Consider the following 19,149-nt stretch of genomic DNA (forward strand, 5'->3'; position numbering starts at 1 on the left):
ATTGTTGCTTCAAATGAAGAGCTCATTTAAAAACAAAAAGCGAACCAAACCAAACCAAAACAAACAAAACCAGTTTTTATGTTCTCATTTTCCTCAAACCTGAGCTGAGACAAAAATCCAATTTGTAGATTTTTTGTTGTTGCTGTTGTTGTTTTGTTTTTTGTTTTTCGAGACAGGGTTTCTCTGTGTAGCTTTGTGCCTTTCCTGGAATTCACTTGGTAGCCCAGGCTGGCCTCGAACTTACAGAAATCCATCTAGCTCTGCCTCCCGAGTGCTGGGATTAAAGGGGTTCGCCACCACCGCCCAGCCCACTTTGTAGATTTTAAACATTGACTTCTCACAGCAAGGGAAGAGGAGAAGATGGCTGAGGCATGGTTGATGGGAGCATGATACTTTGAATTCTAACTCTTTCTTTCAGTGGTCTTGAGCAAATAACATTTCTATACTTCCCAGGGATTTTACAAATAAAACGCACAAAAATTATTTTTAAATAGAAAATGTAATATGACCATTAGCTGAAACATTTTATTTTTATACTTTAATCTACTTTAATAGTTCTGGGTTAAAATTCTCAGATTCTGTTGGAATGTGATGCCATTCAGGCTTTGCTTAGCCTCATGGAGTCTACAGACTAGCAGAAATGCAAATAGATAAAGAGAATTTTTGGCACAAAGATTTAGTCTTTTTTCTAAAAGTATTTTAATATAGATATTAGAATACAGAGTTGCTTCAATGATCATGAATATAAATTCTTTTCCATGTGTGTATGCACATGTGCGATCTGGTTTTTGTACACGTTCATGTATGGTGAGTGCTGGTGCAGGTGTGACTCTTGAAGAGGTCAGAGGATAACCTCAGTATCTGTCACAGAAAGAGTCTGGCAGCAGGGGAGAGAGAGGGAGAGTGGGGAAATAGACAGATGCCAATGGGCAAACAGAACCCAGAGAAACGCCACTTGATAACCCACACTGCCTTTCCCGTTCCTCAGGCTGCTGGGGAGGGTGATGAGGGGCTCCCATTTGTTCAAAAGTCCTTGACAAAGGCTCAGCCCTATTTGTGTGGCTCTGGGTCTATGGGATCCAGCCAGGAGACCAGGGAGAAGGGAACCTTACCTAAACTGCGGAGAAAAGGAAGCCAGCCAGAGAGACAGGAGTGCAAAAATCTTCCAAAACACGGGGAGGCCAGAGAGTTGTAGGCTGAGCCTGCCAAAAATCAAGCTACGCCATGATAATAGAGGCCAAAAAGGGGTGACATAGTATGTGCTTTGTGTATTAATTCTACAGAAACTGTCAATCAGAAAGTGGCATCTGTGTTCTAGAGTTCCAACAATGCGCCTTTACCCCTTGGGTGTGTGCAGTGATGGAGTTCTCCCTTACTGGAACCTTTGGGATCCAGGGCTGCGCTGTCAGTATGCTCACTGATGAGCTGCCTTGGATGCTTTGAATTCATTGTACATATACTATGTGCCAGGCCTATTCTAATCCAGGAAGATAGAAAGTTGAGTAAAATGCAGACCATTTTTACTAAATGCTCCTCAGGCTGGGTGTGGAGGCACAAGCCTGTGCTCCCTACACTTCAGAGACAGAAGAAAATTGATCGGGAATTCAAGGCTAGCCTTGGCTATATTAGTGAGTTTGAAGCCAGCCTGGTCTATAGTAAGTAAGTTCAACATGGACTAGAAAGAAGGTGGGATTTAGAATATATGAGTTATGGCTCCTTTCTGTGGTTCTCTGTCCTTGGACTCTTGCCATTTCAAAGAGCCACTTGACACCCTTTAGATTCAGTTTTCTGAGTCAGATAATAGAAACGCTTGAACTGCTTGCTCTAGATACTCAAGGATTTTCCTGTTCCTTTGGTCAGATCCTACTGAGATTCTCCTTTGTCATGATCTTACTCAAAATACTACCTCAGGTTGAATTTTTTCTCAGCCCAGTGCCCAGAGCTAGTTGGGAATTCAAGACATAAACATATGTGAAAGTATGATGTGGAAAATGACACTAACTGGCTATAACCAACTAGGCGGTGCACTGTGGAAGAACTTGAACTCTTTAAGCAGCCAGGCCTGGGTTCTCATATCAGCTCCATGTCTTAGAATAGATCAAAATGGCTTAACTTTTACATCGAAAATGAAAGCTCTTATTTTACCGTCTTTTCAGAATGGCTGTAAAGACTGAATGAGTAGCATGTATGAAGGGGCTTGATGAATTAAAAGACACTTTGTCAATGTGATTTATCATGGTTCTTACTTGGGGGTTGGAAGTTTAAGATATTAGTCATCCTTTAAAAAGATGAGTAATAACATGAAATACATGAAATGAAGGAAGAGATACAGCTAGTTGAGAAACCAAGGAGGTGTGAAATGGGGTGAACAGAAACTATCAAGTACCCGTTCTTGCTACCCTCTTTCTCTTCTTCATGGCACTAAGCAAATTCAGGGGACTGTCCTCCTTGTTGTCCACAGGGAATTTGCCAAAGAAAGAGAGAGAGTGGAGAACCGGAGAGCATTCATGAAGCTGCGGCGTCAGCAACAGATAGAGCGAGAGCTGAATGGCTACCGTGCCTGGATAGACAAAGCGGGTAAGACTTCCCATGAGAGGATGGGTGCAGAACTGCGCATGCGTAATTGATTCTAAGACTCCCATCCAATGGGCAGCCTCAATGAGAGCAGAGAGAACCACTGAGAGCTCTGTGAGTGTTTAGGCCCCCCTTCTGTTTTGAGGTCTTCTAGGCTCTGACGCTCTCCCTCTTTTCAACTAAACACCTTCCACAAAGCAGGGAGCATTATCAGCATGAACTCAGTCAAGGAGACCAAAATCCAATCCTGAGAAAAAGTCAGTCTGGTGATATTTTGTGCTTTGCCTCGCCCTATGACTTATAATCTGTAGACTCAGCAAATACAGATTGAAGGCCTACTTTGTGCCAGCAACTCAGAGTACAGAGTTGAGCCAAACAGACCACCATGACTCCAAAGCTCATGACCCTTGGAACTCATCCTTCTATTGTTGGGAAGGAAGCAATAAACAAAATAATTAACTCACAAGAAGATGATGAGTGCATTGGGGAAACAGATCAAGCAGGGTTGTGGGGGAGGTGTGCTACAGCATCCCACAAAAAGGTTCAGCATGAGCTTGTTTGTATAGAAACTTGGAGGAGATGAGAAATTGGCCTTGGGGAGAGCTGGGGGAGGAGAACTGTAATGCCAAGTCCTATTTAAGGGATTGGCCACTGCTGCTCCAGCAGCAAAGCGGAGAGGACCAAGGTAGGAGTGGCAATCAACAGTATGAAGGCAGTCATAGATAAGTCACAGCAGTTAGGTGTGTGACCTGATGGGTCACAGGGCTTGCTAGTGAGCAGAGGTGCCATGACTTGGGACTTTAAGGAACATACGTTTGCAGCACAGCAATTAGACTATAGAGAACAGGGCCAGAGACAGTGAAGAGATGAGTGTGGGACCCTTGCAGAGTGAGGACAGGTGTTCGGTCACATGGTACCTGAGCTATCTTAGCTGCTTACTCACGGGGATGATTTGGACTCTATAGGAATGGGTCCAGACCTACCATGATGGCATTAATGCAGAGCCACCAGAGTCAAAGTGGCTCAGGTGCTTATGAGAGGCATCAATCACCTCGTATCTGACAATAAAAAGGAAGCATTTGCTTTTGTTATTTTAAAGATTGGATTGCATTGGTGTTTTATATCTTTGTTTTCCTCCAGAGCAAAGAGTGATTTTTTAATAATAATAATAATAATAATAATAATAATAATAATAATAAAACTTCCATGTGACAGTCAGCATCTTTCTCTATTCCTAACAGAAAGCCAACCACAAATGTGAAGTCACAACGGGACAATAAGGACCCTGAGTTGATGCTTAATTCTGTGAGACTTATTCTTCAATAGGAACTTAGTATGACTACTTAGTGTTACATTTAGTGTTGCTCCTAGTGTGACCACCAACACTCCAAAGTACTCTTTAAGCTCAGGAGTCAACTTTTGGTTTTCTACAAGGGCTGAGAAGGGATATATATGATTAAAAGCCAGACACATACACCCTGTGTAGACATGTGCATTTCCTGTCATCCCTGGAGGCAGGAGCTATGCTGTTAACTGAGTGTCCATTTCATCCCTTTCTCCTCTAAGCCTATTGAATAAGGGTGAAGGGAATATAATCTCACCTCCCTTTTCCCAGAATGGTAAGTCTGCCTTACCATGGGACGGCAAGCTGAATTGCCTCCAGGCTAGACAGCCAGCTTGAAGTTTCCAACTGTCCTTGGCGTCCTCAGCAGTGGAACCATCTGACAAGCTACTGAGTAGCTGGCAGTAATCCCAGGAAAGACTTCACCCAGACCTGATCATGACCCCACCCAGGGTCAGGTGCCATGGAATGCTGTTCTTTTGCAGTACGCTTTTCCAAACTTTGAAAGATGCCGATGTTTCCCTTCCTTCCAGTAGCCATTCCTGTCCCCCTTCTAAGAAGAAAGACACACTGCAAAGTCAGTTTGTGCTTCCTAGCCCTTCCCTTTACAAGTGGAGCATGAGTGAATCAGAGACATATGGGTTACATTTCCCTGGAAAGACACTCAAGTTCGAAAGCAAACTTGGCAAAAGGCATTGGTGGGGGAAGGGTGGTTTTAGCACATCCAGAGCCCTTGAAGTGCTTCTCAGAAATCCTCAGCAGCCCTACACATCTTCTGTCTGCCTAGGGAGCTCTCAGATCTGCCCATTTCAAAGTCAGGCCCTGTGATAGCAAACGTGACTTGTGGCTTAGGTTAATTAGGTTTGCTATGAGATAGTTTATCAGGGACTTAATTTGACAATGATACTCTACAAATGTGCAATAAAGTGTCTCAAAAACCGTGCTTGTCTGCATGAAGGAGCACCTCACCTGCTATACTTTACCTGTTAATGTGGAGTTTCACCAGAGGCTGTACTTGAAGACCTGAGCTAAACATTTTTGATGTGCTGTAATGGCTATCCTGCATAGTAGTTCCCAAACCTCAAAACGTCCCCTGGGAAACACATTCTATATGCTCTCAATTTTATATTCAGGTAGAATTACACTAATGGCTTTACCCTTTCCTACTTGTCTATAAGTGCTTGTCTCCTTGTTATAAGTACTTAAATTAAACCATTGTTTTAATAAGATCTGTTGCAAGCTTTTCCCTCAATAGCCTGGATCTTTGGAAATGATTGTCAAAGCTTCTTCTATGGGCTATAGTAGGGTTAAGATCAAAACTTAACTCCATCATTCTTAGAGGGGCACCTTGGAACCCAGCAGACATAGGACAAAAAGGCTGTTTTGTTGGTACCTTTGATGGGGATGCTGGTGAGGTTTTCTCATTTAAGTCTTAGTAGAAATAATACTCATTAGTTGATGACACATCACTGAAGTACAGGACTGCTCCTGAAGAGAGGGAGCCTGGGAAAAGAGGCTCTTGGATCCATGTGATATTTTTTCACATACCAGCAAAGGATTGTATGTTCTGGCACCAATAGGTCCTTAATTCACTGGCATCTGCTGTGCGTTCAAGAATCAATTCTGATACTGAACCTCACCTGAAGGTAGCACATACCCTACAGGTTAAAGCCTGAGCCCCATAAGGCTATCCCCACTTTAGAAAACAGAAAGTAGGATCCCAGATGGGCCCCAATTCTGCTCGGCCAAATATACATTTGGAAATTTTACAATCCCTTCCTCTTATTAATTCAATCATCTTTTTTAAAGAATAACTTCTGGACATAAGGAAAGGTATACTGACTGCTTACTATAAAGGATACAACTCAGAAACAGTGTAGGTCATGGATGCACAGGATAATGTATAGGATGAGGCTCCCCAGCCTCCAAGCACACAGAAGTGTTCACTAACCTAGAAACCTTCAAAGGCCATTCTTTGAGAAATTGGTGGAGATTTCCTTACAAGGGTATGTCAGATAAAATTGTTGGTCATTGGTAATAGCACTGTGGCTCCAGGCTCTCTCTTTTTTCAAAGGTAGGAATGGAGCATAACAATTTTACCTCTCTGATTATGTGGTTGGGTTTTTCTGGCTACCAGCTCCTATCCTTAAGTTATCCAGGGCCCTTTCCTGCCCATGAGTCATCTCATTAGCATACAAAAGACAGCTCTGAGCCAGAAACCAGAGACAAAAATCCACATGTGTGTGTATATTTATAATTTTTATTATACCATAGGGGCAGATTCAGAGTACGCCCACACCTCTTTAGCTCAAGCAGTGTTCAACCAAGACAGGGTAGAGTTGGTGGGGACATAAGGACATACCTTGAGCCCCGCCTTTTCTCTGGGGACTCTTGGGCTCTTCCTGTGTCCATACCGTAGCATCATGAACATGTGAAAGTCAAAACATACCCTCACTTCCTGATGAGGGGACAGATGCTGTGCCTGAGAGGGAGGAAGGGGAAGAACTTTCTGAGGGGCTAGGAAGAAACCTGGGTACAAACTTAGGGGATTTTAACAAAAAATACTACTCCCTCCATGGGGCATCAGTTGTAGTAGGCCTGAACTTCATCAGCTTTCCTCATGAGCCCCTCACTACACACCCTCTGTGTCCTGGGCAGCCTGTGTTCATGGTGAGGCTCAGTTTCTCTCCATGCTGGTGCCCATGGTGAGCTCTGAACTCTTTTTATTCTCTCCATGGTGCCTTCAGTCCGAGCTGTCCCTGAGGGATTTTCATTCTGCACAGTAATTGGGTGTTCACAGATAACTTACTAAACCATTTGTGTCCATACAGAGGAAGTCATGCTTGCCGAAGAAAATAAGAATGCTGGGACGTCAGCCTTGGAAGGTAAGGAAGTGCTGCGAACTCTGCTTTGTTAGCATCGGCCCTCTTAGGCGGTGGCACTCTCTCTTGATCAAAAAGGAGAAAGGAAGAAGAGGGGGGCACACTGGGATTTGAAACACAAGTCTCTCTGTAATAAAATCCCTCATGCTTTAAAACGATGAGAATCAAGTCACAGATTTAAATGCCTTTTAAAGTGATGGAAATGAAACCCAAGAGTTGCATTGTTCCAGGGCCTGTGATTGATAGAGTTCAATGAAAAGCCCATCATGCAACTGATGGTCTATGAAGGGATCTTCTTTTAAAATGTGTGGGGATCATCTTGGGACCACTTTCGTTACCGGGAAGTGCCATTGTTTATGAAGAGCCAGAACAAATAGATAAAGAGTGTCTGTTTACCTACTGCGTTTAGATTTAGATAAACTCCGACTGGGACTCAAAACCTATGAGCATCCACAGGTGCTGGCAAACGCAGCGTTGCCTGCCATTCTGTAGACTTCAGATTCCTATCACCCTGGTTCCAGTATTAAAGGCCAACACCTGGGTCACAGGGCCCTTGCACAAGGCCTCTTGCCCACAGCCCTCAAAGTTTTGTCCAGGATGATCTGGGTGTACTTATGGCCTCTCACTGGCCTTCCCCTTCCCTGGCGTAGTGCTTCGAAGGGCAACCATCAAAAGGAGCCGGACGGAGGCCATGACCCGAGACTCCAGCGATGAGCGCTGCGTTGATATCTCTTCTGTGGGTGAGTGATCCAGTAAGATCTTCTTTTACTTCTCTGGATCTCCCATGAAAATGAAGATCCTGTCTTTTGAGAAGAACCACAAGGAGGAAAAAGAACCCAAAGGATCCAGAGTTTAGGGATGTAATTAAGGGAAGGCATGGGAATCTAACCTAGCTGACAATGATTTTCAGAAAAGACGAAAGGACCAGGGGACGCTGTGTACATGAAACTCGGGGCTTAGAGTTCTTCAGGTGTGACAGATGGATCTCATTTACAGTTATATCCTTTCTCTCCTGGGTGTGACAGTGAGAACCCACGTTGGGATACAGGTTGAGTATCCCTAATCTAAAAATCCAAAATCTGAGCTGCTCCAGAATTAGACATTTTTTTTTTAAACAATGATGTGGCACCACAAGTGCAAAATTCCACACCATGAAACTTTAGTTTCTCCCACAAAATTATTTAAAATATTGTATAAAGCTACCTCCAGCCTATGCATATAATCTATATCTGAAACATAAATGGATTTTATTTGTAGACATGGATCCCACTTCCAAGACACTTTATCATGTTCAGCCGATAGTGTGATCACTAAAATAACAACCTGAAATCTAAACCGTGTCTGGTCCGTATATTTTGGATAAGGGATACTCAACCCATATTTTTCAAGGATCCTCAGGACCTATTTCTTCTAGTGACCCACACGGGAGAACTTGAAGCCATTTGCATAACCAGAGTAGCGCCAATGTACTTCCATCATGTGAAACTTAAACTAATTCCTTTTGACAACGCACTGATACGACGGCAGTTCAATCCTAGGTTCTCTTACAGATTCTGGCTCTTGACAGGTTTTTTTCCTCCCCAGAAAAAGGGCAGGATCTCTCACTCCATCCTAAAAAGCAGAAGAGACTTACAAAGCCCATTGCTGCTTTATGTTGCCCGTGGCAGAAATATCTCAAATGCAGCAGAAGGATTCCGGTGTCTGAAGCCTATTTAAAGGGGAAGGGCAGAGAGAAGCCCAGTCTCTTACAGATATAAACATGATCCTGTTAGGATTCGAGATGCTGGGTGTCTGCCTGGTGTCCTGCTTGGGAATCTTTCAGTTTCCTAGGACTTGAGAGTGCCTGGAGAGCAAAAGCAGGGTCTCTCCCTGTGGAGATTACTTAGCCCATAACATAGGGGTTGCCCAGGTCTGCAATGTGACGGTCACCTTGTCCTGGTACTCAAGCTGTCCAACTTGCCCCATGGATGCCACCTGATCGTGGAAGAGAAACCTGGGATATTTTGTAGTCTCATTCTTCCTCATTTCCCGTCCTTAGGCACACCTCTTGCCAGAGCCAGTATCAAGAGCACAAAGGTAGATGGAGCCTCCTATTTCCGGCACAAGGAACGGCTTCTGCGTATCTCTATCCGCCACATGGTCAAGTCCCAAGTGTTTTACTGGATTGTCCTGAGTGTCGTGGCTCTCAATACTGCCTGTGTGGCCATTGTTCATCACAACCAGCCCCAGTGGCTCACTCACCTCCTCTGTAAGTGAACAGCAACTGCTATCCTCTTGTGTGGGTGGCTTGGTTTTGTGTAAGAATGACTGAAAGAACCTAAAGCATGCTAACTGTATACACTGAAGGAAGCCAAAAATGCTGCAAAGGGGAATGGATCATCACACAGCTGCCCCTAGCCTTCTTTAGCTGCTGGGTAAATAATCACTGCTGGTCAGTTAATGTGTCAGTGTTGGACCTTGGGTCCTAGAAGTTTCTTATGGAGGTTCAGTGGTGTAAAGAATGAGTCACTGAGAGCTGGGGAGAAAGTCTACAGAACAATGGATAGAACAAATGGATAGAAAAAGGAACATCGAAGTCAGCTCTGAACGTGACTGTCTCTGGGTGTCAGTGATGGCCTGGAGACTGATGAATGGAGCTGTGGATGAGGATACTTAGTATCTTAAGTCAAGCCACAGCAGAGACCTGTCTTCTCTGAGGGTCACCCTCTACTTGAGGGCCAAAAATAAGCCTCTTCCTAATGCTAAAGGCCAACTCTTTGTTGGGCCAGGGGGCTCATTCCAGCTCAGAGTGCTCAGAAATTCTGTTTTGCCCAACGCTGACTTCTTACATGCTGATATCTGGGGCTGCACTAGTTGGTGGGCAAAAGAGCTCACACCACCTGTGGAATAAATGATTCCACTTTTACTGCTTTCAGACTATGCAGAATTTTTGTTTCTGGGACTTTTCCTGTTGGAGATGTCTCTGAAGATGTACGGCATGGGGCCACGCCTTTATTTCCACTCGTCATTCAACTGCTTTGATTTTGGGGTAAGTCCTTGGAAGCCTGCTTGTCCTTCTGTTTCATGTTGATAGGCCATGGTGTTAGATAAGCAGCTTGGTCTGTCACTCGGCATGAGTCATTGAAGTCAGAAATTGTAAAAGGAGCATGTGTATGATGAGATAAAGAGAGTTCAGAAGTGAATAAATCCTTGCTGGACAAGAATTTGTTTGTTTTTTTAAAACCTCTTTGAGTTTTAATGTTTTTATTGATGTATAACACATATACTAAAAAGTGTACATTTAACTATATAGCTCAATGAGATTTTTACAAAGCTACGCATAGCCAGAATTTTGAACCACTTATTATCTTGGGTGAAGTCTGGGAGAGAAGGACAAAGGACTTAATTCTAGAGGTGGCTTTAGAAGAAAGAGGTTATACACTTGTTTATTTTCTACTTCAGTTGAAAATGAACATAATTGTCTAGATATGCCCTCATATGAACTCACACACTCTTGTATTAGCATGACTCCATGCAGAACATTCCATCTAGCTATTTACCTTTTATATAATGTTTAGGTGTGTGTCTTGTTAGTAGTGTTCAAGGTGCATTCATGCACATTTATTTCCTGTGCTGCTTACGGGAGTCCTGTACAGGATATAAGGTCTTAGGGGTTAGCCTGCTCTCTACACATAAGGTGACAGACACCACAGTCCTCAGTTCACATACCTGATTTACATTGGAGCAGAGGAGCAGGACCTTAGGATTCTGAGCCACCTCTTTTTCTGCCAAACCCATTCCCTTCTCTGCCAAAGCTCCAGTCAGGTAATAAAGATTCTGAGCACTTGCCAGTCTACATTTTCACCAAGAACATATGGTTCTGAGTAGAGGCAATTTTCAGGCATAATAGCTAGTGAGAGACCATTTTAACCTTGATTTTCTCATATACATATTTTTCAGCATTGCTTTGAAGACTCATTTTCATTATTTCTCCCAGCACAATGTCTACAACATAGTCAACATTCCATAAATGTATAATCACAAAATAACTCAAAGCTAGCCATTGTGGCATGCCCTGGATGCTGAAGCCAAAGAATCACATGTTTGAGGTGCTATGTAGTAAATTATAGGTGGCCTGAGCTATATAGTGAACCCCTGTTTGAGAAAGCAAAAATTGTGTGTGTGTGTGTGTGTGTGTGTGTGTGTGTGTGTGTGTGTTGGGGGTGCGGTGGTTAAGATGGCTTAGCGGTTAAGAGTGCTTACTGTCCTATCAAGGAACTCCAGTTAGGTGTCTAGGACATGTCAGACAACTCACAACCACCTAGAACTCTAGCTCCAGGAGGACCCCAAAGTTCTGGCTTCTAGGTCACCTGCACTCACATGCATACCTCTACTTACACATAATTAAAAATAATAAAGATAATTCCAAAAAAGCAGAAGTTGAGGCTGTGGTGTTGATAGACCACTTGCCTAGCATGTGCAAAGAAGGCCCTGGATTCTGTTCCAATTTCCATAAACAACAACAATTTTGAAATGTTCATTGCAATTATGACTTCTTCTAGCAATCAGACCCTATGTCAACAAAGATACTATTACACTGAGGATTATATAAGGCCTCATTCCTTGAAGGATATTTAACACAACAGCACTAAAATGTTCTCGGCTGTGCTACAGTCTAGAATGATGAGAGAGTGTGGATCCTTTCTGATATTTTGATATTGGAACACAACCTTGACTAATTCAAACTGGTTTCTGTGATTTGGGTACTATTCCTTTGTCTGACTATATAAGGTGATATGAAGCAAGAACATCCATTGCTATCAAATTTGTGTAAAAGCAGTGACTATGGATTGTAATTTCATGAAGGCCAAGTCAGTAAACCAATGCCTAGTGAGCCGATTTAAAGCTAGGAAGGAGAGGGAAAACAGTGAGGGGTTGGTGGTACAGTGTTGTTCTTCTTTGGTAGCTTCTCAAGTATGTAGTTTGATTAGAGTTAGGGCTGGCTGGGGACAGAGAGCCTCCATTTCACCAGTGCCTAAATGAGAGCCGATGATAATGTATTAAGCACTAAGATGCTCTGTCTTCTCTTTCTGTCTTCTTACTGTGGCTGGGCTTGTCTCTTAGGTCACAGTGGGCAGCATCTTTGAGGTGGTCTGGGCAATCTTCAGACCTGGTACATCTTTTGGAATCAGTGTCTTACGAGCTCTCCGGCTCCTGAGGATATTTAAAATAACTAAGTAAGTGATGACATCCGGAATCTTCCCACCACCTTTGAGGATGGAACTCTTACCCACTTCTCTTCCTTGCTTTCCCCTTCCTGCTCCATCTCTTACATTCTTCAGATCTCCCTTCTCTAAAGACCAAACTAGAAAACTGTCAATGACAAACCATGGGGCAACACATTTCCCAGGGGAGGATCACGCTGCCACCACCTCATCTTCATGGATACACAAAGGCAGTCTATCTGAAGTGTGTAGGCAGATGGCAAGCTGGCCTTGGCAATGACTTGGTACTGTGTCAACAGCTATAACCTTGTCTGGGTTTCACAGGTATTGGGCATCCCTCCGGAATCTGGTTGTCTCCTTGATGAGCTCCATGAAGTCTATCATCAGCTTGCTCTTCCTCCTCTTCCTCTTCATTGTTGTCTTCGCTCTCCTAGGAATGCAGCTCTTTGGAGGCAGGTAAGGGCCAGGGGGTGGCTTTCCATCCAAAGGAAGCTCTGATAAGTCTCAGACCTGGAAGTCCCAAGGTGATTGATTTGGTTTGTTAGCATCCTGTTTGCTCTTGGTCTGAATAGTCTGTGGATGCACTTGAGAAGCAAATGTCTCTGTTGTTATTACACAGACTGGAAAGGGTTCCTGTTGGAGGGCCTATCTTTTTGAAGTTCTCTGTGGAATGATCAATGTGGGGCCTTGTAACAACTGACCAGTCCAAACTCTGTCTTATAACTTGTGCCTTTCAAAGCTCATTTGTTTTTGCAGAAATGGGGGCTACCATCTTTATAGAGCATATGGAATGGAGAGTAGTGGGGGGGGGATGAGAAGACAAGAGGAAAAAAGAGATAAAAACTGCAATCTTGGGGTTGAGAAACATGGCAAATAATATTTTTTATTCTCCCTGAATTTCCTTTTCAGGTTTAACTTTAATGATGGGACTCCTTCGGCTAATTTTGACACCTTCCCTGCGGCTATCATGACAGTGTTCCAGGTATGAGGCCCACTGATAGCTCAGAAGAGCAAGGTGGGGGCCCATAGACCTCACAGTGTAACAAGGCAGTCTCTTAAGTGTTAGCGCTCTTGTTTTGAGAAGGGAGAAGTATGCCTCCTGTTTGAGCAATCATTACAGCAATCCCTCAAACTCCCGTGTCTCTGTCACCACCAGCAAGAGGGCTCTATGACAATCACCTAGTTGTTCTTCTCCTCACACCTGTGAATTTGTAAGACATCAGTCTGGGACATTCAGTCACAAATCACATTTGTGATTTGTCTAAAATCTGGAGTATTTCCTGACCTGTATTTAGTTTGAGATAATGGGATATCTTTCCCCTGCCATCTCAAAATAGAACAATTAAAAAAAACTTTTTTTAAGTCATAAGGAAACTTAATATCAATAGTGTTTGAGAATTATACAGTTGAGCAAAAATTCTGCTAAGGCTGAAACAGAACACAATTTCCAAACTAGAACCACTGAGGCTTTTCCAGTAATGCTACTGTCTTGGGAACAATGTTTTGTCACACCTGGAAACAATCAAGTAGTGATCAGGCCACTAGACCCATGTGATTCCCACAAGGACTGGCCAACCTGGGGGTGGGAGGGACTCTGAAATATGATGAGCAGGAGTATTTCTTCTTGTTCTCTTTTCATGTTGAATGTCTGTAATTCTCTTCCATATAAAAATAGGATTATTTATAGGAATGGCTTTCTCCCTATTTTAGCAGAAAGTCAAGGAAGGGGATAGATGGAAAAGATCCATCTCTGGTATGGATCTTTACATTGGCCCCATCTTTTCTGCCAGCCCAGAGTCTTAACCTTCCCTGTTGTTTGCTCCACAGATCCTGACAGGGGAAGATTGGAATGAGGTGATGTACAATGGCATCCGCTCCCAGGGTGGGGTCAGCTCAGGCATGTGGTCTGCCATCTACTTCATTGTGCTTACATTGTTTGGAAACTGTATCCTCCTACAGTGTTCTTCTGTAGTCTAGCCACTTCCCTGTACCAGCATTAGAGGAGATGATGGGTGGTGGAGGTGGTGGTGGTGGTGGTGGTGGTGGTGGTGGTGGTGGTGGTGGTGGTGGAGGTGGTGGTGGTGGTGGTGGTGGTGGTGGTGGTGATAGGCCTTGGGTAGGCAAGGTGAGAGCTTATAGGCAATGCTTGCTCATACTAAAGGAAACAAGATTTTCATCTTAAAGAATTTATGCTAAGTCTATGAGGAATATAGCATTAAAAAGATGCAATTGCCTAAATCTACAATATACAAATAAAACCATGTAATGCTAATATGTTGAATGGTTGGAGATACTATGAGGTGTGTAAAATATGCAAGGCCTAAGATCATTATGAAACAGTGGGCAGATCACAATACTAGTGAATTAATTACATATTTTTAAACAGCAGAACCTACCATATCATAACATTCAAAGTAAATATAAGTACCAAAATTAGTACTAATACCATTAAGTATTAGTAGTTATTTATTGATGCTATGTGTGGAACTTTTTTTGACAGACATGCTTCTCCTACTCCTTATCCTCATAAGAAAAAAGAAAATACTAGGTCACATCAAATCAATACAAAACTATAAACTCAATGAAATTCTATAACTCTAAATCCTATACCTCATGTTCTGTTGCTAAGGGAGAAAATACCCCAACAAAAAGAAACCTGGAGGAGGGGGCAAAGTAGTTACTTTAGCTCACAGTTTCAGGATAATGGTCCATCATCGTGAGGAAACCAGTGCATTCAACAGAGACTCTAAGCAGTTCTTCATGGCACATGGTCAAGTGCAGAGGGACAAGTTACAGCTCATGTCAAGCTACTGCTGCTTTTGCGTCTCTGCTATGATAGCCTGCAACCTGGCCTTGGGAGCAAAAATAAACCCACTTGTAGCAGTATTTCATCACCAACAGGTACAAGATTAAGACACTGGTCAAAAAAAAAAATCTAGAGCAGGAAGATTGAGGTTTTAATACTCTTTAGTCACTAGATATGTGGTCTTCAGAAAAAAATCATTTGCTGTCTCAGATTGTTTCCACATTTCAAAAGAAGATAGTGATAACTCCTTTACTAATTGCAAGCACTGAATGAAATAATTATTAAATGCATCTTATAAACTGTGAATATTTGTGTAACTGTGAGGTACATTGGAGAGTGGAACTCATCTTGAATTGGATTATAGAGCACAGAGTGGGTATTCTAAGGCTGCTGCATTTTTGCATATAGCCTCATAAAGAAGATATGCTCTTTTTAGCTTTTGTCCTGACAACGTCTCATGGTTTGAACAGACCACAAACTAGATGTGCTCACATGCATAAGAAGAAGCTATCTGATAAGGAATAGGAAAGGAGGTGCAGTTTGTCACAATGACAGCCTCTTGATTTTCCTTACTCCGTAAGTAGCCAGAGCCATCCTTTTATGCTAGAATGAGTCTCATCTTCCACCACATATGAGACTCAAACACAGAAGATTGGGACCTTAGGAGTTAGAGTACATAATAGAAGCGGATTTTCAAATGAATCATGTCTGTGCTGTGACATTTGCCAAATGAATGTTGGGAGCTCTTTGGGACCTTAACAAGAATGAGAGAAGTAAGTCAGCACCCCCTTGTAGAATGCTACTCCTGTCACTTCCTTCTGTTTTTGAGGAAAGGGTAGTAGGGTGCTCACTGGCCTAAGTGAGAGTCCAGCCTTCCAGAGGGGAGAGATAAGCACTGGCACTCAGCTCCCTGCACATCTTGTTCAATGATCCTTTTGTTGCCCATTGCCAGTCATCAAGGCGATTGCTGTCTGAAGGTTTCCTCACCATATTTGCCCTTCCAAGTGGATTGATTCAGGAATTCTTTTTCTTCTCTGTAAAGAGGCAATATGTGGGCGGGGGGGGGGGGGGGGAGGAAGACATAACACCTCCTTTCCTCTCTTGTGGCCCTTGCCTGCTTCTCCCAGTGTTGAGGCAGAAAAGTCCTGGAGGGATCCTCTCAGACTTGCTAAAGCCTTTTACTTTTCTTGCCTGCCCATCCTTAACCCACACCCACAGACACACTGCTGAACGTATTCTTGGCCATCGCTGTGGACAATTTGGCCAATGCCCAGGAATTGACCAAGGTAAGCACTATATTCAAGAGAGTCACCTTCTGGAAGCTTTTAGATGGTTGGAGAACCACACACCCATGCAGGAAGCCTGGTTTACTTTCACTGAGTTTGCTGAGCTTTGGTTCAGTGTGGGTCTCTTGTGGGATATAGGAAATGTTAGCATATCTCTGCGAGCCCTCACATGGGTCCTTCTCAGAATTACAGAATGCAGAACCAAGGAAGGTAGTAAAACTCTAGATTTTAAGCTCTACCTCTGCTACTACAACCTGTGTCAGTATGACCTCTACTATGTGACCACATCCTCAAGGGCTTGCCAGAGGCATTGGGGCTCCTGCACTAAGGCTACCGGGGTAACCCATTGGCCATGGCCATTCTCGAAAAGTTTATTGAAGTCAGATACTGCCTCATTCTCCAAGAGATATCCCTGTCTTTCATGGAATTCTCCATTCCTGGGGAGGAGACAGTATTAATTGCAGTGAGGTGGTCCATGAAATGGGTAAACATTCTTGCCACACAATGCAAATTTAGTTTTAGAAAGGTACACAACATCTTGAGGTTTTCTGAACTTTTCTCACTGGATCTGTGATGTGTTGCCTACTCTTCCCACATCTCTTAAAACCCTCATCTCTATAATATGGGAAGGAAAATATGAGTTTTAGTACATGAAAAACTGGATTTGAATCCTACATCTTTCCATTACTGGCTGGTTTAGCTTTGGTGAAAGTACTGATCTCCATTAATACCAGTTTTCTCAGATGTAAGATGGAAAAGACTTATCTGCCTATCTGCCTCACAGTACCACAGCAAAGTTCAAATGAAATACTGTATGTGGAAACCATAGCATTCTAGGAAGATAATGTATATTATAGTACTTCTATCAACTACCTGGATATGTTTTCTTGGTGTTATCAGTTCAAGCAAGAATATAGCTGAGGTGGTGCTGGAGAGATGGCTTAGCAGTTAAAAGTGTTCATACTCTTCCAGAGGGCCCAACTCTAGCTGTGAGCACTGTATGGAGTAACTCATAACTGCTTGTAAAGCCAGTTCCAGGGAAATGCAATGCCTTCTTCTGGCTTCCATGGGAAAAAGCATACATCTCTCTCTCTCTCTCTGTCTCTCTCTCTGTCTCTCTCTCTCTCTGTCTCTCTCTCTCTCACACACACACACACACACACACACACACACACACACACATTCTCACACACACTTACACATTGTCTGCCTCTCTCTCTCTCTCTCTCTCTCTCTCTCTCTCTCTCTCTCTCTCTCTCTGTGTGTGTGTGTGTGTGTGTGTGTGTGTGTGTGTCTTTCTCTCTTTAAAAACACCTAAAAATGTGGAAGAAGAAATGAGACCTCTGCGTAGGAGCCCATACGTCATATAGGGTTTACCACTTCCTTTTGCTTATTTCATCTTGCCTGGTCTTCAAAGTTCCTGGAGAAGGTGGAAGGAAGCTACTCTCCATAGGGCAATCCTAGGTAAACTATCGCTGGTTTGTGTCTAGGATGAACAGGAGGAGGAAGAAGCCTTCAACCAGAAGCATGCACTGCAGAAAGCCAAGGAGGTTAGCCCGATGTCTGCACCCAACATGCCTTCTATTGAGTGAGTAGGCCATCCAAACACTGACCCTGGGCTTCTGGGGCTAAACCTAACTCATCAGTGCCCACAATAATCAGTTATAAGAAGGCATCTCCTCTGTTTCATGAACTGTACATAGTACATAGTGCACTGTTATAGGGCAAATAATAAGAATAGTGTGTGTGTGTGTGTGTGTGTGTGTGTGTGTGTGTGTGTGTGTGTGTGTTGTGGGAGCACCAATCAGATAAATCCAAGAGACACCCTCTGTGTAAACAGAAACCTAAATATACAGAAGGCAGTTTTGTGGTGTTCTGAAGGAACCATCCCTCAGCAAGGTCCAATGTGCCTTATAGAGACCAAGTGGTATAGAATATACTGAAGCCAGTGAAATTGGCACCAGCTGGTACAGAGGTCCTAACCCCCAGGTGAAGGATTTAACATTTATTTAAACTGAAATCATTGGAATACTTAACATAGGAGGATGTAGCATATGGTTTCCACTTTAAGGTATCACTCTGCTCCATGGAAAATAGGTTGTGGCATCCCATCATGGAAGCTATGATACGTAGCTGGCTGTTAACAAAGTGGGTGTTGATGAATTAGACAAGGAGAGTAGCCACAGAGGGGATGACAGTTCTACTCAGTCTACATTTTGGAATGTGAGGCAATGGGATACATTCATGGATTAAATGCAAGGATAAAAAAAAGAGAGAAGAAATTTAAAAAAAAAAAAAACACCAGTTTTATAGTTTTGGGACCTTAACAGCTGCACAGAGGGTGGGAGCATTTGTTGGTACTTCAGAGGTAGCAGAAATCCAGAGTTCATTTTGGCCACATTGAATGTGAAATGTTTCTAAGGCATCCAAGTGTGTGAATAGGCTATTGGTTACACGAGTGTGGAGTGTAGAAGAGAAGTTGGGATTAAAATAAAGGTTTGGGGGAAGTCATTTGCATTTAGATGGTATTTAAGCCATCAGTGTGGGTGAGATGACCCAGGAAGAGTGGGGACAGGGAAAGAGTGGAGCTGAGGACAGAGGCTGAGCATGCGCTTCTCTGGCAGAGGAGAAGCCGGGGAAAGAGACAAGGGACGGTAGCCAGGGGACAAGAGAGGGACAGAGGAGCATGATGTCCTAGGAGCATATATTAGAACTACCCCTTCTAATGGGGACAGAGAAAGGACCACTGGATTTGGCAAAAACAGAAGCTATTTCAGTGGCTTTTTTAGTAGCTTGGTAGAAACAGCGTCCAGATGGAATAGATTTGAGAGTGAATGGGAGGTTGATATGGAGGGGAGCTAGGATCCCTCTCCCAGGGTCCAGCCTAGATCTGCGCTCCATGGGAAAACTTGGGGAGTCAGTATGGCCCTGCACAGGCCTGGCCTCTGCACTGTAAAGAGGGGCAGTTGTTGGAAGAGAACCACAGAATTCCTGATGATAATCAGGGCATGCAGGAGGTCTGTGTGAAGGGTCCTGTCATATCTGTGGGGACAGT

At 43.4% G+C, this 19,149-nt stretch overlaps 1 protein-coding gene across 1 annotated transcript in view; it reads left to right on the forward strand.

Annotated features, from left to right (window-relative positions):
- Cacna1e (calcium voltage-gated channel subunit alpha1 E) overlaps window positions 1–19,149 on the forward strand; it is a 472,757-nt gene that overhangs the window by 377,678 nt on the left and 75,930 nt on the right. The window contains 11 exon segments of the mRNA XM_036202180.1: window positions 2,462–2,577; window positions 6,748–6,801; window positions 7,449–7,538; window positions 8,837–9,046; window positions 9,714–9,826; window positions 11,902–12,014; window positions 12,327–12,458; window positions 12,912–12,984; window positions 13,830–13,947; window positions 16,027–16,094; window positions 17,585–17,682. Of these exon segments, the coding sequence (XP_036058073.1) occupies window positions 2,462–2,577; window positions 6,748–6,801; window positions 7,449–7,538; window positions 8,837–9,046; window positions 9,714–9,826; window positions 11,902–12,014; window positions 12,327–12,458; window positions 12,912–12,984; window positions 13,830–13,947; window positions 16,027–16,094; window positions 17,585–17,682 (1,185 nt within the window).

Source organism: Onychomys torridus, chromosome 11 (assembly GCF_903995425.1).
Source record: "Onychomys torridus chromosome 11, mOncTor1.1, whole genome shotgun sequence".
NCBI classification, from domain to species: domain Eukaryota; kingdom Metazoa; phylum Chordata; class Mammalia; order Rodentia; family Cricetidae; genus Onychomys; species Onychomys torridus.